Source organism: Thamnophis elegans, chromosome 4, assembly GCF_009769535.1.
Source record: "Thamnophis elegans isolate rThaEle1 chromosome 4, rThaEle1.pri, whole genome shotgun sequence".
Lineage (NCBI taxonomy): Eukaryota > Metazoa > Chordata > Lepidosauria > Squamata > Colubridae > Thamnophis > Thamnophis elegans.
The window spans coordinates 116,710,443-116,733,410 of NC_045544.1; the positions used below are offsets into that span (position 1 = coordinate 116,710,443).

A 22,968-nucleotide genomic window follows, 5' to 3' on the forward strand; every position below is an offset into this window, starting at 1 on the left:
ATTATGTGCCTTTTGCTAATAATGCTGATGCAAAATATCACCTAAGACTGATATTTTTATGGTATAGAGAGTTTTAGAGTTTAGAGTTTTATTAGAATTTGTAGGCCGCCCTTTTCCCTGAGGGGACTCAGGGCGGCTCACATAAAACCGGGAAAGGGGAATACAGACATCAAGATAGAAACATATAATAAAATGGTAGGCAACATACATTCATCATTCGGGAGGGGCAACTATCCTTATCCCCAGGCCTGACGGGCGAGCCAGTTCTTCAAGGCTATGCGGAAGGCCTGGACGGTGGAGAGGGTACGAATCTCTACGGGGAGCTCATATCTCTGGCTCAATAAGTTGTACTTGTGCTACGTTTTATCATTAGTTTAAATAAAAAGAGGAAAACATCTTTTGCACTGTCTTTCAGTCAAATCCTCTGAACCTTTAAACATGCCTTGTGCAATTATAAGTAATATTTTAGTTTTTTTTTTTTTATTTTTTTTAAATCTTGCCTTTAGTTTTTCTTAAACCGAAGCAACATGACAAATTAAATCAGCTATGTTCATTATTGCAAAGCACGAGGAAACTAAACAGCATGCTTCTGTGTTTCAGTGGTGCTTAAAAATTTGGAAAATGGCTTTGGTTAAAAAGTTCACGCAAGCCCAAATTCCTATGAAAATACCCGCAATTAGATTTATTCAAATACACTGTTTTCTAGATAAATGAATCTTCATCCTAACAAGTTATCCTTGTCTGTGCAAAGGTTCTGTATTTTTTTTTTGGGGGGGGGGGGAGTCCGTATTTTTTAACTTTTTTGTTTATCATCTGATTTCTAATTTATTAGTTTTTGTCTTGGTGGTTTATTTAATTGGGTTTTTAAAAAGTTGATATTCTGTGCACAAATAGAATTTTTTTTCTACACCACTGATCAGCTGAGTGATGCAGTGGCCACATATCCAAACAGTGTCTCAAAGACAGCAAAATAGATAATTAGTGGGTGGGCTTTGAAGGACTGGAACATGTTTTACAGCTGCTCTTGACAGTGATATGAAGGGCTGCCTTGTGTTCCCTGCTAATTTATGTCAATCAACAGCCAATGATTCAGGGGGAGTTGAGAAAGATGCTGTCTGCATTCTGAGCATCTCTCCTCTTGACAGTGAGTAGGAAAATTCATTTAATGTGACAGTGAGCTGAACCATTCTATGGGAAATTAAATAGACAGTTCTGAAAGGAGATTTTACATCTGATTTCTCTGAGGAATCGTGTAATTTCAATGTATGTTTCATGGGACTTTAAAAAAATATTTTAAATTGATTTTTACCATTGTGTCTCATAAATCTCATGTTGTATTTGTCTTATCAAAGTTCAACTGGAATTGACAGAACTGGTTCTTCCTTGCAGAGAATGGTAGTATGTTAAAATATAGTCAGCTGTAATTTTATTGATCTGTTTGTGACCCATAAATTTTCCTTTCCAGTTTTCTGTGTCTATAAGAGTTAGTTTGGTGCAGTGTTAAGGCACCAGAGAAAAGACTAGGAGATGGTGAATTATAATTCTGCCTTGGGCATAAAATCAGCTGGGTGACCTTGAGCCAGTCACTTTCTCATTCATAGGAAGAAGGCAAGGGCAAACCACTTATAAAAATCTTGACAAGAAAACTGCAGAGACTTGCCCAGACAGTTGCCAGGAATGAAGGCAATATTAAGGCTTGAAGTATTATTTGAAGATGGAGTTCTTTTAGTAGAGAGTCCTAGTGGACAACCATTGAAATATGAGCCAGAAGTGTGCAGTAGCTGCCAAAAAAGCCAACACAGTTTTAGGCTGCATAAACAGAGGGATAGAATCAAGATCACGTGAAGTGTTAATACCACTTTATAATGCCTTGGTAAGGCCACACTTGGAATACTGCATTCAGTTTTGGTCGCCACAATGTAGAAAAGATGTGGAGACTCTAGAAAGAGTGCAAAGAAGAGCAACAAAGATGATAAGGGGACTGGAGACTAAAACAAGATGAATGGTTGCAGGAACTGTGTATGTCTAGTTTAATGAAAAGAAGGACTAGGGGAGACATGATAGCAGTGTTCCAATATCTCAGGGGTTGCCACAAAGAAGAGGTAGTCAAACTATTCTCCAAGGCACCTGAGGGTAGAATAAGAAGCAATGGGTGGAAACTAATCAAAGTGAGAAGCAACTTAGAACTGAGGAGAAATTTCCTGACAGTTAGAACAATTAACCAGTGGAACAGCTTGCCTCCAGAAGTTGTGAATGCCCCAACACTGGAAGTCTTTAAGAAGATGTTGGATAGCCATTTGTCTGGAACGGTATAGGGTTTCCTGCCTAGGCAGGGGGTTGGACTAGAAGACCTCCAAAATCCCTTCCAACTCTGCTATTGTATTGTATTGAGAACTCTGCTTGCTAGCTACAAATTCTGGAAAGAAAGATAATAGGAAGAGCAGAAGGGTAAGATTAATAAAGGTACTTAGAGCTTTAAAGCTTGTAGCATATTTTAGAGGTAAAAATATTTTGTTAAAAGTAATAAAGTATTTATGATTAGAGTAGTATCAGGATTGTTGATTTGATGTTAGCCGTATGCATAGTTAAGAACATATTGTTCTGACCTAGGCTTCCCAAGAACATGAAGCAAACTCCTGACAAAAAACTCTTTTATTAATTTACTGTGAATTCTGCTCATTCACATCCAGCAAAGTCTTTCAAGGGAGGATTTACAGTCACAGACCTTATCTGGCTTGCAGAGTTGCATGGCCGATATCTGCAAAACTTGGCAAGGAGTCTCGGAGAGTCACGCACCAATTAAGTGAATTAATTGTCTCCTGCAAACTCCACTCCCCTTTCATTCCTCTTTTATTTCCTCTGGGAGGGGCCATTCATCGTCCATCTGTGGCCTTACTCCCAACTCGACCCCTGTTCTTTAGCTGTTCCCTTTGTCTGGCAATTTTGTGCATGTGCACACTGGGAACAGGCTCCAGCTGTTCGTCTGCCTCACTGATGTCTGACTCTGCAGGCAGCTGATAGCTGGCATATGGCTCTGGCCCCCTCTCTGCCTCCGACACAGAGCCCTTATCAGAGCCTTCCAGACTCCAGGACTGGCCCATGTTCCTCCCCAACCTCCTCACTGTCCGAATCTGCTGCCCGCTCCAATGGCTGCTGGGGTGCCCACAACACATATGCAGTGCCTTTGCCTGATCAGACTTCTGGCCTGTCTAACCCACCAGTCTGTTTTCACAGTGACCAACTAATTGCAGAAGGAAATGACTAGTTTCCCAGAAGATGGCATTCAGAGACAGTTACATTGCTATCAAGGCTAATCGCATAGAGTCAACATAGAGTGTGAGGATTGTATTTATCCAGTTGCTCCTCCACAATAATTCAAAATGCAAAGATCTTGCTTTTCTATATTCATTTCAGCAGTGCGGTAATATTTTTGTTGCTTTATCAGGGGCATCAAATTGGTGGCCCATGGGCTGGATGCATCACGCACAGGCTACGCCCACCCCAGCTCCACAAAGGCAAAAAAACATTGTGATACATCATGTGATGCAATTGAGTTTGACACTTGTTCTTTAGGTAGATTCTTTGTTGGACAAAGAAGGACCTTGGATAGCTCCCATGCTTCTCTCCCCACCGAAGAAGTGAAATTCTGTCATCTTCTGTTGTATAATTGATTGGGGCAATTTGTCTGATACTGTACTGTACACCTATGCAGAGATCTGGATTTAACGGCAACATTTCTTTCAGAGTATATATATAGGCACAGATGTAGCTCTTGTTGGGCATGCCTTCAAACAACGGTAGTTTTTCCTGGTTGTGTGATTCCTGCTGTGGAATCCTGGGATTAGTTTAGTTTCTCATGAGATCCCAGGAAAAGACAGTCTTGCCTTTCAAATCAAGATCTCTGCATAGTCCTAGTATTTATTGTGAGAACCAATCCAGGAATGTGGGAAGGGTGTTTGTGTGCATTATAGATAAAAAGTAGCTAGAGAGGTCTACATGTTTCATTGGGAAGTAGACAACGTACATATAATCCTTTCACATGAAGGCATTTTCAGAGCAATAAACCCAGTTGGCCATATGGATAAGATGAGTGACTATTGTGAATTGAAGAGATACAAACAGTGGTGTCATTCAACCGGTCTAACGACCGGTTTGCTGAGTACGCATAAAACGTGCGCTTCGTTCTCTCTTGCAGTTCATTAAAACAAAGATAAAAAACGTACATTCTACTGCAGCTGAGGTGCACCAAAACAGCTGAGGCACAGCAATTGGCTCTGCTGCGCCTATCAGCTGGGTTAAAAAACAAGGAAATATAGGTGAGTAAAGCCCAGGGACGGGCACGCGGGCCCACCTGAAAGTCAGAGTGAACCAGTTCGCTCTCAGCTGATCTTCTGAGCTACCAGTATGCCAGAACCAGGCTGACCAAGTAGAATCTCACCCCTGGGTACAAATAATACATATTAAAATCTAGGTTTGGAGCAGGGGTGGGTTCCTGCCAGTTCTAACCTCTTCTATAGAAGAGGTTCCACAAATCTACAGTGCCGTTTAGAACCGGTTCCAGCTCCCTCCCCCCATCCGTCCAAACATCATCAAGATGAAGAGCGAGAGGAGGAATTCTGGGAGTTGAAGTCCACAAGTCTTAAAGCTGTCAAGTTTGAACACCCCTGGGTTTTTTTCTAAAGGGCTAAGGGTGCAAGGATCTTGTAACTTGACAGCTTTAAGACTTGCATGCTTCAAATGCCAGAGTTTCTGAGCTCACATTTTGTTTGCTAAGTAAGAGTGTTGTTAAGTGAATTTCACCACATTTTACAATTTGGCCACACCCACCCAGTCACATGGCTGGCAAGCTACTCCCACCCAGTCACATGGCCAGCAAGCCACTCCTACCCAGTCACATGGCCAGCAAGCCACTCCCACAAAGCCGGCCACCAGAAGAGGTTCTAAATAATTTTGAAATCCACCACTGGTTTGGAGAGACTATCTTGGCAACCATACATAATAGCAGTATGTATGGATTCCAACTGCATCTAGAAGAACAGTGAGAAAACTAGTGTTAATAATGAGAGATCTTAAAGCCAATGTGGCTGCAAGAAAGAAGCCTCTTTTTATGCAAAATAGGGAGCATATTGATTTCCTGTTCCTGCATTTCCCATTCCTGCAGAAGCCAAGATTAAAACCAATGGATGAAAGCTGTAAACTTTTAGAAGTACTTGATAAACAATATTTATTTAACAATGGATCAATTTAACAATTGGAAAAGGCACTGTTTTCTCAGTAGGGATGCAGTGACCCAGTGGCTAAGATGCTGAACTTGTTGATCTGTAAGGTGAGCATTTCGGTGATTTGAATCCCTAGCTCTGTGTAACAGAGTGAGCTCCTGTTACTTGTCCCAGCTTCTGCCAACCTAGCAGTTTGAAAGCATGTAAAAATGCAAGTAGAAAAATAGGAACCATCTTTGGTGGGAAGATAACAGTGTTCCAGTCCAGATTTTATCTGAAAATCTGGTTGGTTATTTTGGTTAGTCTGAATTTGGAAGAACAATTAGTGATGACCTTTACATTTCATAGTCTTTACATTTATGCTGCTTTGAGTTATTGCTCAGTCAGTCTAAAGGATTAAAAGCCATTATAACCCATTTTAAAATATTATTTCCTAGAAGATTAAAATATGAGCAGCTGGAAATTCAGCAAAATCCATTCTAGTGCAATTTATAGGTAGGAGTGAGAGCATATCTGTAAGGCATCCTGGTGAAGATGGAGTTTTCACAGATAACTAAATTAATCCCTCTTGGAAACCTTCATTCCCCCCCCCCCCCAGCTTGCTGTAGTTGCCACAAATACTTACAGTGAAAGCCTTTTTAATCCCTGAACAAAATTAATTTGCTTTAGTGCTCAATCTGCTTTTCAGTTTGAATGTTTGCGTTTTCATGCAATCTTCTGGTTGGCAACTCAGTATTTGCATTGCAGTTTTTTAATTGTCATTTGAAAAAGAAGGAACCAATTTAATATAATGGACCAAAATATTTCACTTGGCAATTAAATTTATACATATAAAAATGGCTGTATGTGTGTGTGTGTTCCACCATAACTCTGAAACTCCTCGAACAATTTCAACCAAACTTGGTACACAGATGACTTCCTCTCTGGAAACAAATACTGTGGGGGTAAGACACCCCTAATACCCCTTGGTGCATGTATTCTGTTATGATACAGCCTGTTGTGCCCTAAAATGACTTCTACTGTACTGCCATAAAATGGCTTCTACTGTACAGCGCCATCATAATGGCTTCACAGTACTCTACAAGGAGGCTCCCTCTGGTAAGGGGGAAAATCCAATATTAGAAATTACATTTGTCCAGACATTTTCCCCCTATAAATAAATACCCGGGCAACCCTGGGTTATCAGCACAAGTATTCTATATAAGTGTAGAGTAGTGTATTCAACAATATGTGTATATTATGACAGAGCAGAGTATGGTAGCAATATCAATGCATGGTTAAGCTGGGGAGTTTGCTTCCAATATGTGGAAGTTAGTACCAGTTCTGATTATTTTAAAGGGGGACTGGACAAAGACATGGAGGATTGTGTCATCAGAGCCGAGGTGGCGCAGTGGTTAAATGCAGCACTGCAGGCTACTTCAGCTGACTGCAGTTCTGCAGTTCGGCTGTTCAAATCTCACCGGCTCAGGGTTGACTCAGCCTTCCATCCTTCCGAGGTAGGTAAAAGGAGGACCCAGATTGTTGTTGGGGGCAATATGCAGACTCTGTAAACCGCTTAGAGAGGGCTGAAAGCCCTATGAAGCAGTATATAAGTCTAACTGCTATTGCTATTGCTATTGCTATTGCTATTGCTATTGCTATTGCTATTGCTATTGCTATTGCTAGTGCCCAGAAATCTTCAGGACTAAATCAGAGGTAGCATATCTTAAGTAATGACTTCTGGAATGCAACCGTGAAAAAGCACTAGGATTTTTCCTTCCTGTAAATATTTGGGAGCTTCTCTGAATACATTGGGCTGGCACTTGCAGGATACAGAAGACCTAGATGGTTTGCTGTAGAAATTTGAATAGTGGTACTATTCCAGATATTAATTACAGCTTTTGGAAATCTGGAAAATGAAACAATATGTTATTCTATGATTCAGATTTTATATTTTACAACAATAGAGTGGGTAACTTTTATTATTTCTATTTGATAGCAATATATTATTACAATGAGATGTTTTGATAAACAATGATTTCTATATGCTTAATATATACAGTACCTATATTAGATGTTTTGTATTGGTACATTTGAAATTCCCCCACTTCCTTTTTTCCCCCAGTTTTGGTTTCGGGGTTGTTTTGTAATTTATTGTCTTTTGTATTTCAATATTTTGTCTGTTTTTGTATTTATGCATTCTGTTTATTTTTGTTGTCTTGCTATAAAAAAAACCCACGAAATTTGGGGAAATAACTCACTCTTAAGCCACGTCATTTATAAATTGGTGTTCAGTGATATGCTGCTTCTGTACTGAGAGGTGACTAATATTGTTAATCATCCCATTTTCTGTATATAAATATATTAAAGATCTACTAGCCAAGGATTGGTGTTTTGTGTCTGAATTACATTTAATTAGACATGGTGGGAAGCAATTCTTCTTCCTGGTAGTTCAGATATCATAGCTGATTCCAACAAGCTCTATAATGCACCCTGAATTCTAACATCAGGAGAGAAGAAGCAGAATTGTTTTCCTGTGCTTGCCCTTGGTTCACTATAAAACCTATTGTAGTTATGCCAGCAAAGTAAACATAATTTTAAAGCCATTATCCATATATTGATGATGCTGAAAGGAAGCAGAGATGGAGGACAGATAGATGAAATTAGAGGAAGCTACAATGGTCCATCTTGAATATGAGCTGAATGGATGAATTTGGGTCTTGGGGTTGGGTGCTAGTGGGTGATGTAACAATTGAATGAGTCTATAGAAAAGATAAGTACTTATGAATAAAATCTAACATCTCTATTTCTGTCTTTGACAGGTGAAGACCCCACTTTTTGTTCATCTGGTGTTCTACATGAAAAACAACGTGAGTCCTGGAGCTTTTAAAATGTATTTCCATATTTAAGATTTATTGTACTGTCTAAAAGTACAGACAATAGGTAACTTTGACTCTGCCCTGATAGTCATTAAAATGTATTGTCCCCTTGTATGGCATTTTCTTTCTTTTTTTACTAAACTTACTAGGATCTCAATCCTTTCCTAGTTTAAAATACTTTTGTGATCACTTGCTAATAGGAAGCATATGCCAGCAGCCATGCATAAGTTTATTTCTCTGTAACAGATTTGTTATTATAAACAGCTAGCAACAGTGCAACAGATGGCATAAAAACTGACAACTTTTTATGGGAATGTGCAAATGGGAAGTGTCTCTTTTCCTTCTCTCCTTTTACTGAGATGGCACTTCCTCAGATGTTGGCATTTAAAAAAAAAAAACAGATCTGAAAGAGATTATTCAGGTGCCGAGGCCCAATATTTCGTTCCCATGTGAGTCTGAATGTATTTAGTTGCTCTGATCAAATACGGCATCTTGGCAAATTCTTCAGGGATGAAAGATAAGCACATCTGTCATTTGCAGCCTTTTACAGTAGGTAGCATAAGCTTTCTCAGCCATTATCTCTTGCTACCCCGTGCCAAATGTAAGCAAGGATAGCAAGCCATCTTTATCCTTAGATGCGATGACTGGACCTACATATTGAATTAAAGTATAGCTTGTTTAATTGTGATTCATTACATGACGTACAATTGGCTGTCTTCATGCAAAATAACCTATGCTATTATATCGCCTAAGAGCCAAGGTGGCGCAGTGGTTAAATGCAGCACTGCAGGCTACTGCTAGATCAGCAGTTCAGCGGTTCAAATCCCACCGGCTCAGGGTTGACTCAGCCTTCCATCCTTCCGAGGTGGGTAAAATGAGGACCCAGATTGTTGGGGGCAATATGCTGACTCTCTGTAAACCGCTTAGAGAGGGCTGAAAGCCCTATGAAGCGGTATATAAGTCCACTGCTATTGCTATTGCTTCAATGGGACGCAGTGGCTCAGTGGTTAACGCTGAGTTTGTCGATCAGAAAGGTAGGTAGTTCAGCGGTTTGAATCCCTAGTGCTGTGTAACGGAGTGAGCTTGTCCCAGCTTCTGCCATCCTAGCAGTTTGAAAGCTTGTAAAAAATGCAAGTAGAAAAATAGGGACCACCTTTGGTGGGAAGGTAACAGTGTTCCCTGCACCTTCAGTGTTTAGTCATGCCAGAGACATGACCATAGAGACATCTTTGGACAGCGGTGGCTCTTTGGCTTTGAAACGGAGATGAGCACCGCCCCCTAGAGTCGGGAATGACTAGTACATATGTGCAAGCGTAACCTTTACTTTTTAAAATTACATCTTGCTTATTATATTGCATGAATCAGGCCAGTAAATATTTGATAGGTTTCTGAAATGACCCATATCCTTCTCTAAAGAAGGTTTTTTTGCCTTTCACATGTCCTCACATGTTCTCAGTGGAGGCAGAGAAATTCATCTATCAAGACACATAGCTATACATCCTTTGAAAATGTTAGTTTTTGTTGCACAATCATATTTATATAATCTATTACTTTCTCCCCAAACTTGGTAAGTATAAGACATTGTAGAAACGTAGGTTTCAAAGAAGCATTAAAATGTTCTCTATCTCATGGTTGATCGTGACAAATCTGATTCTGACAAATCCTTTTTGTATTAGTAACTGTCATGCCAAGGGCTATCTGAGTTGCTTTATTTATTAAACTTGTATGCTTAACCATCTCACCAGAGGCGATGCTAGTGGCTTATAGACATTTATGCTTTAAGGAGAATCTGTTGAAAACACAATCTAAACTTGTGCATCTCAAGGAAAACAGACTATTTTTTTTGTTCACACTGCCTCCTGCATCAGAAAAAGCAATCTCTTCTGATCTCCAGCAATTGTGTTCAAATGCCTTTAAAAGCTCTTCTTGTTGACATAAGCAAAATGAATGCCTCCTGAGCATTCTCCAGAAAACATCCCACTCTGTAGTTGGAATATGATATGATCTGGAATGAAATCAGTTCTAATTTCTTAAACACAAATCCTATCACTCTAGCATTCCCTAATAACTGATTTTCAAACGGGAGGGATGGTTCTCAAAATGTAATTTGTGCTTCAAAGCAGACAGAGAAAAAAATTTTTCAGCCTCAGTCCCTTGGGCCTACTAAAACTACCTTTTCAAATATATATCTTCAGATTGCAAGTTATTTTTTGCTATGAAACAGAGTGAGTCAAGAGTTCCTTTAATTAGAGATTTCTGAACCAGAATAATGAAAATAGCTCAGAGTCCAGTATTTCCACAAAGCTGAGTCCTATAATGACAGGTATCTCTTATTCCCCAGTAGCTCTTGTCTTGCACACAGAATGAGAGAAGTAGGAAATAAGAAGGGTGTAGTACATGCATGGCTCCAGACCAGAGGTGGTATTCAGCAGGTTCTGACCAGTTCTGGAGAACTGGTAGTGGAAATTTTGAGTAGTTTTGAGTAGGTAAATACCACCTCTGACTGGCCCTGCCCCCATCTATTCTCTGCCACCCGCGTCCTAACTGATCAGGAGGAAATGGGGATTTTGCAGTAACCTTCCCCTGGAGTGGGAAAGGAATGGAGATTTTACAGTATCCTTCCCCTGCCATACCCACCAAGCCACACCATGCCCACCAAGCCACGTCCACTGAACTGGTAGTAAAAAAAAATTGAATCCAACCACTGGGATTTCTTTAAGGACTGCAGAGCTGAACTATACTACATGGATTTTTATGCAGCACACATTGCCCCATCCCCTCTGCATATAGTAGTCTCAATTGGGATTGAGCTTCCATCCACTTACTGGAAACAAAAACCTAAATAGATGCATACTGTATTTTTTAAAAAAAGTATTCATTTAAAAAATGAATATAGGAAGGAATATGCACTCGTATAATAAATCTTATATTTGTGTCATATAGTTCTTATATAATTGTTAAGAGTTGTCTATGTATTTAACAATAGTTAAATAAACTAATATATACAGCCTTATTTTCTAAAAGTTCCAAACAAGAATCCCCTTAGTGATCAAAACATATGTCCTCTTAAGAATAATTTCTATGGGGTTTTATGGCATCTATAGTACTGTAGGTAGGAGTTTAAATATTCTTTTTCAGTAAATATTCATAGCCAGTGCTAAATTGTTCCTTCCAGATAATATAAAATAGGAGAATGCATCAGAGTCTGTATAGTTTTTCATGTTGGGCATTGGTTTAGCCATTTGTTCCTTTGTAGCACAGATTAGTCTTGTTTAATCAGAGAGTGAATGGCTGTTTTCCTTTTCTGCCATGAATCCCCTTGCTTTTTACTCAATTAAAATTCATCCAAATAACTAGAGGATTTTATTGAGGCAGAACCCCATTGGACAATTTTGTTGCCTGTGACTTTGTCAGTCCAATAATGGAAGCATGCTACCTTTCAGGAGCTTAGGCCATTCATTCATTCATTCATTCATTCATGCAACTTTTATAGCCAAGTGACTCTGGGCATCTTACGCCTCTTCTCCATATCAGAGATCTTTTCTGGTAATGTTAGTAATGGAATGCTTGGTCATCTATAGTTGCATTACAAGTTGGAGTGTCCAATTTCACCCTGTAATATCAAATTGGATCTCTACTTTCTGATTCAGGATATATTATCCCCCCCCCTTTTTTTTAATTTCCCTGAAATTTAATCATCTGGTCTTTTGGACAGATTAAGGACAAGTGAACAGAAGTAATCACATTGGATCCAGAAGTAATCACATCGGTTTCATATTGTAGTATGCATGGTAGTGCTCATCTGATTGTTTAGATTCTTCCAGGAAGTAAATGTAAGGCTTGGCTCTCTTTTGACAGAAATGAGATGATGAGCGGGTTTTTGAGCCAAAAACAATTGCAATTAGATATTAGGACAAACTTGGCTCTCTGATAGAGTAGGTGTACCTTGGACAAAGTACTATACCTTGATTGGCCAGAACACTGTAAGTATTAATAAAAGAATGTATGTAGTGAACCTGAATGAAGGATATAAGAAAAAAGGAACTTTTTCATACAGTGTGCAATCTATGTAATTCACTGCACAATATGTGGTAATAGCCACCTACTCGATAGTCATTTGTATTCATCACAGAAAGAGCTGCCAGTAGCTGCCAGTCATGATCTAGTATCAGAGACATATTTTAGTAAAGAACACTGGAGGAAATTAATACTCTCATATACTGCTTATGGATTTCTCTGAGGGTTGCTGGTTGGCTACTTGGACAAAAGAGAATGTAGGGCTATGGCTGTCTATGGCTGTTTTTTTAAAAAAAATGATATTCATGAAGGTTAGATTAACCAAGCAGATTCTTCTAATTTGCAAAAATGAGTGACTTCTTTCCCCTATTTGATGAAGAACTGGGTAGTGTTAGTATTAATATATACTTTTCAAACAAGGCAATTTTAAGGGAACTCTACAGCTCAATCTTCATTTGGAGTTTAGAACATCAGTCCTTATTCAAACCCCCCCCCCCAATATATTGATCATGGGGATAGGGACTTTAGACGAGCACAGATGTTCCCCTATGGGACACCCTACCCCATACCCATTGAAGAGTCTGTCTTATCCTATCTATGCATTGCTTTAGTCCTCCGGGATTTGGCGGCCTATAAATCTAATAAATTGAATTGAATTGAATTGCTTTAGGAAACCTTTGGTGCTCCCTCCCCACCTTCAAATGTTCATACTGTAGAACCCATCTGGAAAGTCAAAGAAGTGCAAAGAAATTTCCGGAGAAGTAGGAGTAAAAGAGAAGTCTTATGCCATTTTAAGGAGTAACAGATTTGATACATCATAAGCTTTTCCAGGTCCATGAACGTTGTGATCACAGTATGTGGGTTAGATTTTAAAATGTCACAAGATTCTTGGTGGTAAATATAGATGGGAGAGTTCTTGGTGGATAGGATTTTCTATCATCTTGCTGTTTCTAACTTGTTTCAAAATATGTCCAATTTTCAAATCTATATTGTTAAATTATACATCCAATCAACACCCACCCACCCACCCCTTGCTGTTTGAATAGTGAGCCATTATGTACGCTGAATGTCACCTTCTGTGCAAGATTTGATTTTTGCCTCCTTTGTTCCCATAGTTTGCTTAATGATGTAATTAGCATGAATTGCAGTAATAGCAGTATAAATAAGATTGCCAGGGAAAACTGGTAAAAATCTGAAACCTCACCTGAAAAGTTCTTTTGAATCCTGCTAAGCCTCGGTTATAATTTTTACTCATTAAAGCTTTTCTTGCAAATAGAAAAACATAATTTGCCATATAATCAGCTTCATTTCAGCAGGTAATGAAATTTTTCTGTTTTCTTTGCACTCCTGCTCCCCGCCCATGTACTATTCCTTTCAATGGCTTTCTTTGATTACACTGTGATCTGTGTCTGGGACAATTTGAGCTTATCTCACACATTTGTTATATTTGTAGACTGATTCTAAAAAAGGACACCATCTTCTGTTTTTAAAAAAAATCTAATCTTTTGTTTAAATGATCCAGAGAGTCTTAGGGGATCAGACCAAAAGCCTTATTCAGAGTGACCCAGTCCCTTCTGGGTAAGGAGGGATAGAAGTGGCAGAAACATCTTCAGAGCTCTTATGACTACTTGGTGAATAAAGAGATCAACTCCAATGGGCAGATCTGGCCAGGGAATCTAGAGCCCAGTCTTGTGATGTGATTTTGAACCAGTGACTCCTGAGAAAATGGACAGGGTTCTCTGTGCTGTCAGTTTAGCCACCTGGTTATTGAACTGAGAATCCTTCTAGGTTTGAAAGCAGCCAAGGAGGTGATCTATGACTGCAATAATTTGTTTCTGGAACTTTTGCACTTTGATATGGCTCAAGGAGTAATCAATAAAGACTCAATGACTGAATGCTTTCTATGGTGTCAGCGTTTCTGAGGAAGGAGTGGTATCCCCTCCTTGAAGAAAACAATAGTGGTTTTTTTTTTTCAAGGTTAGATCATTTTGTAATATTCTTAGTGATAAAATGGAGAGTAGAATGGAGATGTCAGCCTTGAACGTTGTGGGTAGAGTAGCCTGTCTTAATGAATTAAATCTATATCCAGATTTATCCAGAGCACATTAGCCACTAGGTAAATGGCCATAGGCTAGAAAGATGGGAGCTACAATTCACTGTTATTGTACACAGGGTAGAATTTTTAATATTGGAAAATAAAAGTAAAGGTTCCCCTCGCACATACGTATGTGCTAGTCATTCCCAACTCTAGGGGGTGGTGCTCATCTCCGTTTCAAAGCCAAAGAGCCAGCGCTGTCCGAAGGTGTCTCCGTGGTCATGTGGCTGGTATGACTAAATGCCGAATGTGCACAGAATGCTGTTACCTTCCTACCAAAGGTGGTCCCTATTTTTCTACTTGCATTTTTACATGCTTTCGAACTGCTAGGTTGGCAGAAGCTGGGACAAGTAACGGGAGCTCACTCCATTACGCAGCGCTAGGGATTCAAACTGCCGAACTGCCGACCTTTCTGATCGACAAGCTCAGCGTCTTAGCCACTAAGCCACCAGGTCCCTGCCAAGAGGCCATATTTGAACTCAATGATTTTAAATAACTTCTCTCTTTTGAAGGAAGGTTGCTGAAAACTGCACTTAGTATAGCAATAGCAGTTAGACTTATATACCACTTCATAGGGCTTTCAGCCCTCTCTAAGCGGTTTACAGAGTCAGCATATTGCCCCCAACAACAATCCGGGTTCTCATTTTACCCACCTTGGAAGGATGGAAGGCTGAGTCAACCCTGAGCCGGTGAGATTTGAACAGCCGAACTGCAGAACTGCAGTCAGCTGAAGTAGCCTGCAGTGCTGCATTTAACCACTGCGCCACTCGACTCTTATGCAGTTGATGCAAACTCTAGAGCAGGGGTAGTCAACTTCTTTATACCTACCACCCACTTTTGTATTTCTGATAGTATTAAAATTTTCTAACCGCCCACCAGTTCCACAGTAATGGTGATTTATAAAGTAGGGAAGTAACTTTTCTTTATAAAATTGATAAAGCAGAGTTACAGCAAACCCCTACTGCCCACCATGAAAGCTGGAACACCTACTAGTGGGCGGTAGGGACCAGTTGACTACCATTGCTCTGGAGGAAGCAGATTATCTATACTGAGTTGAGTGTCAGGATGGAATTCAGTATGGAGGCAGACTTGGTTAAGCTTGTAGATTACCTGTGGTAGAGTCAGGATGGAGATAGTGCATCCATCCTTGTACTCCTTGATTTCTCAGCAGCTTTATATACTGTTAACTCTAATATTCTTGGGACTAGTTCTAGAGGTTGGGGTACCATTTTATGGTAGGGGTACTATTTTATGATAGTTCTCTTATTTCCTTGGGACTCAATCAATGTTGGTTGAGAAGATGTTGCTCCTTAGGTCCCTTATGGCATGCTACAGATCACAACTCTCTATCCTATTTTATTCAACATCTACATGAACTAAGTAAGGTCATTTGCTGTTTTGAAACACTAAAGCAAACGCCGTTATGGCCACTTTTGGTCATAAATTGAATTGGTGACAACTGAAGCTTTCAGATGATTGTGAAGATAGGTGGTTAACAGCAATATTATCAAAGCAAGGGAAGTCCAAGTTCAGACTGCATTTAGCTAACTTCATTGCTTGACTTTTGATTTTCTAGCCTACTTCGTGGCTAGTGAGGATAAAATTAAGTGAGAAAGTGCTATGCATACTACCTTGATCTCCTGGAGAAAAGACAGAATATATATATAAAACAGATAAATAAAACACTGTTTCATAATGTAGGCAACTCATGAATAGCCAAAGAAAATCTTCCACTCATTAACCAGCAGCATTTTCCAGTTGTTATTGAAGTTTTTTTTTTTTACAAGAACTCAGTTGAGGACAAGATAGAATAATTACTGTTGACTGGAAATGGGTGCCCTTGAACTACAGTCAGTTTGCTGGCTGAGGTGTCAGAATTACAAAACCATGGCTGAAGATTCATATCAATAATGCAGCAATCAGTTTCACAGCTGTTGGTAATTGGGATATTGAAAGCAAAAAAGGTAAGATCCCTCTTCTTTTGTCTTTCAGGGGAGTTGTACAGAGCCTCTCTGAGGAAGCATCGCTATCCTGCACAGGGCAGCATTGAAATCCATGAGGACATTGAGGTGAAGTAATACCTGGATCTTACTTCAGGCAGCTTCTGCATCTACAGCAGGGGTGTCCAACTTTAGCAACTTTAACACCTGTGGACATCAACTCCCAGAATATCAGCTGGGGGTTTCTGGTAATTGAAGCCCACAGGTCTTAAAGTGGCTAAAGTTGGACACCACTGATCTATAGCAATACAGTACTCAGATTTTTAGAATGTTTATTTTAATCATCATATTTTTATACCTCCTATCTCACTTAAGTTACTCTTAGGATTTTGCCACAAACATGCTCCAAAATCTCAGATGTTATAATGCATTGGGTGGGTGGGTGGGTGGGGAAATCTTTTGATTCTCAGCTGTCAAAACTGTCTTTGACTCCAAAATTACATTTGCTGGGCTGTTATTTAACTAATTACTGTAAATCACAACCTTCATCCATGTATTGGGATTTGATTCTGTTACTGAGAAAGCAGAGTAGAGAGACATCCATGGCTTCGTTATTTTTAATTTTAAACATTTTATTTATTTGTCAATCAATCATACTTATATAGCCATCCATCACATAAAAAAGTGATTATTGGAAGCACACAATAAAAATGTTAATGATGGTTTCAAATTATCTTTTAATCTGCAGACTTGAGCTTTTTCTAATATGGCAAAATGCACCGGAAAATAATGAATTACTCTCTGCAGTGATCATATTTTCCACCCTCTGCTTCCTCTTGGGTGAGAGCCCGTGAATAATTTAGGAAAGGGGTCCCCAACCACAGTGGACCAGCAACAGGCCACGCAAACAAGCGAAGCCCCATCTGCAGGATGCAGGCAGCACGCAAAACCACGACAATGCTGGTCTGTGGAAAATCTTTCTCCATGAAACCAGTCTCTGGTGCCCAAAAGGTTGGGGGCCACTGATCTAGGGCTACAGATTCCTGATATATGATGACCTTCTACCGCTGCACCATAGAGAGGTGTTTTAATTTACTGCACCTATGTATGGTTTGCCAATTGCAGTCACAGATAGGACAGTGCTCCAGAGGATTAACATCATTGCCCAAAAGATCATTGGTTGTCCTCTCCCCTCTTTGGAAGAGCTTTATAGCTCCCACTGCCTTAAGAAAGTTCAAAACATTCTGGAGGAGGATCCCAACGTCACGACGATACAGACGTGCAGTCTCGATGCTCCGAGACCACAGCCGATACTTTTGCCGCTAGGTGGTCCAATCGGACCTAAACCGTCCCGCAGAAACGGTGAACAGGAAGAATACATCTTGCTGATCTCAGGGACATCGCAAAGTCCCTGATCGATGCTCTTTCATTACTGTTTTTCATTCATTAGTGTTTTTCTAATTCATTCAAGAATCGGACCTTTTTTAAACTTGAAATACAAAAAAGATACAAAAAGAAACAAAGAAAATTGCAACAATAACACTGCTACTCAGAGGCTGGAGGTTTGTGTATTGGAAACGAAACACTTTTACTTTTCTTACTGATTATCCTGGCTTGGCACTCCAAGGTCTCATTGCTTCTTTATAGAGAGTGATAAGAAGGGAAGCATACAGATGTCCCATTGTAGTATATCTTCAACCAGAGAAAAATGAAAATTAAACTTTATTGTGAATCTATGCTTAATCTTGTAAAAACCTTCCAAGCTAGAGCAGCAGTGTTTTTTAGCTGGAGATAATGGCACAATTTCAACAGCAGAAAGAAACTTTAAGCCTGCAAAAGATATTCTTAGAAATTCAGAAATTATCAAACACATCTGAGAGGACGGAGAAGAAGTTGGAAGACTTAGAGTATCTAACAGTAAAATATGATGAAGAAGTTGGAGATGTTTATCAAGGGGAAAAAGTGGAGGTTAGAATCCAAAAAAACAAAGAGGAAAATGACTATAAAGAAATTAAATTTGTTGATATTTATGGTGATTGGTTTGTTTCTGGAAATGGAAAGAGTGGAATACTGAAAGAGAAATTAAATGGAGGGGAACTCTATCCCAGATGGCAAGACACAGAAGAAGAAAAAACAAAAGAAGTTATGGATTTAAAGAGAGAAATTTTATTAGCAACATCATTGATAACACTACTAACTATTAAAGATAAGCTGATTAAGGAAACAGAAGAAGGGCATCGAAATTACATGAGAGATTTAATAAGCAAGGAGTTGCTAAGGGGAATCCATACAAATTTGATTAAGGAGATGATTAGAAGAATGACACCACAAATGGCAGAAGACATGAGACTGTTTTGCTACTGGAAAGATACAGGTTGATAGATGGAAGTGTATAATTTAAAACTAGTTAAACCTAGTGAAATTTAGTGACAATAGATATAGTTAAATAAATAATTGATAATGATAATAATGTATACAATGTGTATTGTTATGATAAGTAATAATTGGATATGAATATTGAATGGTACCCATGAAAGGAAGATTAGAAATCCTTTTGGATTATATATAAAGGTTAATAAAAAAGAACTAAGTTAGATTCAGTTAAGTCTTGATTATTATGGGGGGAAATGTTATGATACAGGATATAGTCAAATAAAGGAGGGATAATGATAACAACGCATATATATGTGTGCGTACAACATAAGGAAACTGGATGTAAATTGTAAACAGTGATTTGGAAAGGAGGATTAGAAAATTTTGTTACTAAATATGATGGATGTTTAGCTAGAATAGGACAAAAGGATTCAGTGTTATTGGAGGATTTTAGAAATAGTAAATGAAATGCCATGTGTGGTTATGTATTAAATCTTGGTATATTTTATGATGAAGGATGTTTAAACAATTATAGTCAAATGAAAATGGAGGTATGATGATGGTGACATGTATAAATATCTGCGTTAAAATACTTGAGTTAATATGAATTATGCTTGATGACTGTGGAAGAGATGCACGAAAGCCTTTTATAACCAACTGACTTTCTACAGTATGTAAAGAAGGAAGATTTTATGTGTTGTGTTTGTTTTGAAAATAAAAAAATATTAAAAAAAGAAAGATCAAAACATTCTTAAAGATCCATCTCATCCTTGGCACCCTTTTTTTTAAACTATTACCATCTGGCAGGCGGTACAGGACAATAAAAAACAAGACAAACAGGCTGAAAAACAGCTTCTATCCCAGAGCAGTAACTATTTTGAATTCTACTGTATAGTGCAATATTAATGACGGTTTCAAATTATCTTTTAATGTGCAAACTTCAGCTTTTTCTAATATGGCAAAATGCACTAGAGAAGCAACTTAGAACTAAGGAGAAATTTCCTGACAGTTAGAACAATTAATCAGTGGAACAGCTTGCCTCCAGAAGTTGTGAATGCTCCAAAGCGGGAAGTTTTTAAAAGGATGTTGGATAACCATTTGTCTGAAATGGTATTGGGTTTCCTGCCTAGGCAGGGAGTTGGACTAGAAGACCTCCAAGGTCCCTTCCAACTCTGTTTATTCTATTCTATTCTATTCTATTCTATTCTATTCTATTCTAATGCAATATCAGAGGTTTTCAATTCAATTGTATAGAATGTGAAGGATATGTCTTTTTGTTTTCTTTTTTATGTATAACGTACACTGAAGATGGCATTTAATTTCATTGTACAAGGTGCAATGGCATTAAAGTATAATAATAATATCTGAGTTTTGCTCTTTTTCTCATACAGTAAATATAGCATAAAGCTAGGCTGCTTTCTCCTCAAATCATTTGGTTTCTTTTTCTTTCCCTCTCCAGGAAGGAAGTCAGTTGCGCAACTGCAGAACACATGTCCTGATTCTTGTCCTTCATGGAGGCAACATCCTAGATACAGGAGCAGGGGAGCCCAGCAGCAAGATGGCTGACGTCAACACCTTCACATCTGTATTTGAGAAAGTGACCCAGGCTCACTTCCCTTCCTCACTCGGCCATATTGTAATCAGACTTGTTCCCTGTCCAGCTGTCTGCTCTGAAGCCTTCTCCCTCATGGCAAAGTGAGTTCTACTCCTTCCTTCTTAACCATCATATTACATATTTCAGGGAACTAGGAAATGGGCTTTCTATGACAATTTTGTGGAAAAGGAAATGAGATGCACCCAGGGGTGGGCTGCTGCAGGTTTGCCCAGGTTCAGGAGAACCTGTAGTTAACATTATGGCCGGTTTGGAGGGTTCCACCACAAAACCGCGGTAGACAATTGCGCGCTCGACAAAAGTGCGTACGTGACGTCATCACAGCGCGACAAAAACATCGCGCTGTGAGCGGTAAATGTAAAAATAAAGCGAAAACCTTACCCTAACCCCCCCAAACCTAACCCTAAACCTAACCCTAAACCTAACCGTTAACCTAACGCTAAACCTAACGGTAACCCTTAACGTAACGCTAAACCTAACCCTAATGCTTAACGTAACCCTAAACCTAACCCTAACCCTTAACCTAACCCTAACCCTAAACCTAACCCTTACCTTTATGTGAATCTGCTTGGTTTAATTTTATTTTAATTTTAATTTTATTTATTTTTTAATTTTTTTCGTCGCGCTGCTGATGACGTCAGGTACGCGCTTTCGTCGAGCGCGGTTTTGTCGACCGCGGTTTTGATGGGTCACGGGTTTGGAGAACCTCCAGCTCCTATCCCTGGCTGGCCCTGCCCCCCCTGCCCCCCCAGGAGTCTCCGTTTTGGATACAAGTTAAGTGCAGGGCTCACGCAGAGGGCTCGGGGAGAGGGAAAACGGGCCTCCTGGAAGTTTAGGAAGGGCAGTTTTTGCCCTCCCAGAGGCTCGAGGAAAGCCTCCAGAGCCTGGGGAAGGTGAAAATTCCCTCCCCCCTGCCATGGTACAAGAGGCTGACTATGCCACACCCACCCAGCAACCGAGCAGAGAACCCATTGGTGAAATTTTTGAAGCCCACCCCTAGATGTACATCTTTTGGTAAACTATTCTTCCTCCTTGTGCATTTCCATCTGAGAAGTGGGGAATAATAGTAGCTTGCCTTGTAAACTGCTATTGTGGAAGAAGTACGGATTGTGAAGTATTGCTGGATTAGAAATGACAGATTAATAAACGGAAGAAATAGCAACAATACTAAATGGCGACATTGTGTACAAATGGGAATGTCAGAAAAGTTCTGTTTTCAGCTGTTGCCACAGGTGACTCAGGCTGTATTAAGTAATTCTTTTTTTTTTAGTGCCTCTGGCTTTTTGAGATTCTTACAGGGATTTTTTTTAGCACAGTTACATGTACCTCAAGCAATGATCTGAGTGTTTGAAATAAAACATAAACCTCCAATGCCATGGCTGAGAATAAAATTCCTGAATACTGCACTTCTGAGATAGGTTTAGGTAATATTTTTTTGTTCTGTGGGAAACTAGAAAAAAACAACCTCCTTAACATGAAGTCACCCAGGTTGGAATAGTGGGGACAGTCGAGGTAATACACTGATATATCGTTTCTAGAGAAAAGAAGGAACTTAGCAAAGGATTTGGTTCGGTTTCATCTGGAGTGTCAGATCATGTTCTTGAATTTTCTTTGTGCTCCCTCCCTCTCTTTCAAAACCCCATTTGTGTGCTTTCAATAAACAGCAAGAATATGGGAGAAACCTAAAGCACTGGAATAATTCTTGCAACTATACATTAATTGTATTTGATCATTTTAAATACCAATCCATATTTTAGATGGGATCCCTTTTCCTGTGAGGTCCCGTCTCCTCCCATAAAAGACTACGTTTAAATCAGGATTTTCACTTCCCCTCCAAGAGGAAAATATGGCAGTGAAATTCTTCAGCTCTTTGGAACAGGGAGAGCCAAATGCCTCGTTCTAATTGCCAAATAAACCCTTTCATTGCTTTCTCTAGTGGTAAGAGTATTCGAACTTCAGCTCAGCAGGTCCAAAGACCCTCAACTAATTAGTAGTTTAGATTCTTCCCTCTCTTTTTGAGAGATAGAATGAGGAGCATATATCATGGAGATGGACAACAATTGGAATTGGTACCCAGTTCTCAGAATGCCCCTCCCACTCTGTAAATCTAAACATTAAGAATAATTTTTTTCTTCCTGGTCTCACCAGGACAAGGTTGGCAAACAAAACTGTTCTGGGGATAAACATAGTGGAGATCTCCACATACGCCAACTTGTGCCCTCAAAGAAAAGGTGGATAAGCACGCACTAAGCTAGGGGTGTCAAACTCAAGGCCTGGGGGCTGGATCCGACCCCCAGGGTGCTTAGATCTGGAAACAGTGAAGAACTGGCCTGCGGTGCCTCTGCCAGTGAAAAAGGGCTCCCAAGTTCCATTTTTGTTGCGACGGTCTCCTGCAACCCTCTGCCAGATCTGTTTTCACTGGCAGATGGTTGCAGGAGGTCATTGCAGAAAAAAACGGAGCTTGGGAGTCTGTTTTCACTGGCAGAGCGCTTAGGCTATCACAGGTGTCCCCAACACGAGTGATGTCGAGCTGGCTACGCCCACCCCAGCCCCCCTGAGGTCAAACATAATCCTGATGCAGCCCTCAATGAAATCAAATTTGACACCCCTGCACTAAGTAATCAGCTGTCAACGGCTGCACATATGCCGTAAGCTCCCAGAAATTAGCCATATGCAATAAAACCCTATAGCCATAGAAATAAAATTTATGGCCATCTTTCTGAATCCTGAATAATTGTAGACAATCTGTTTTTTGGCATGCAGATTATTAAAGTTACTTTACATGCTTTAGCAAGGGTTGACTCGGTTTCCACCAAGATATTTGCTTCTGTACCTATTGCCAACTTTACAATTG

General features: G+C 39.6%; 1 protein-coding gene across 1 annotated transcript in view; it reads left to right on the forward strand.

Annotated features, from left to right (window-relative positions):
- Nucleotides 1–22,968, forward strand: part of PITPNM3 (PITPNM family member 3) — a 149,604-nt gene that overhangs the window by 82,666 nt on the left and 43,970 nt on the right. Inside the window, exons 4-6 of the mRNA XM_032216982.1 lie at nucleotides 8,021–8,068; nucleotides 16,182–16,258; nucleotides 19,962–20,197. Coding sequence (XP_032072873.1) covers nucleotides 8,021–8,068; nucleotides 16,182–16,258; nucleotides 19,962–20,197 — 361 coding nt within the window. The remainder of the gene's footprint in view (nucleotides 1–8,020; nucleotides 8,069–16,181; nucleotides 16,259–19,961; nucleotides 20,198–22,968) is intronic.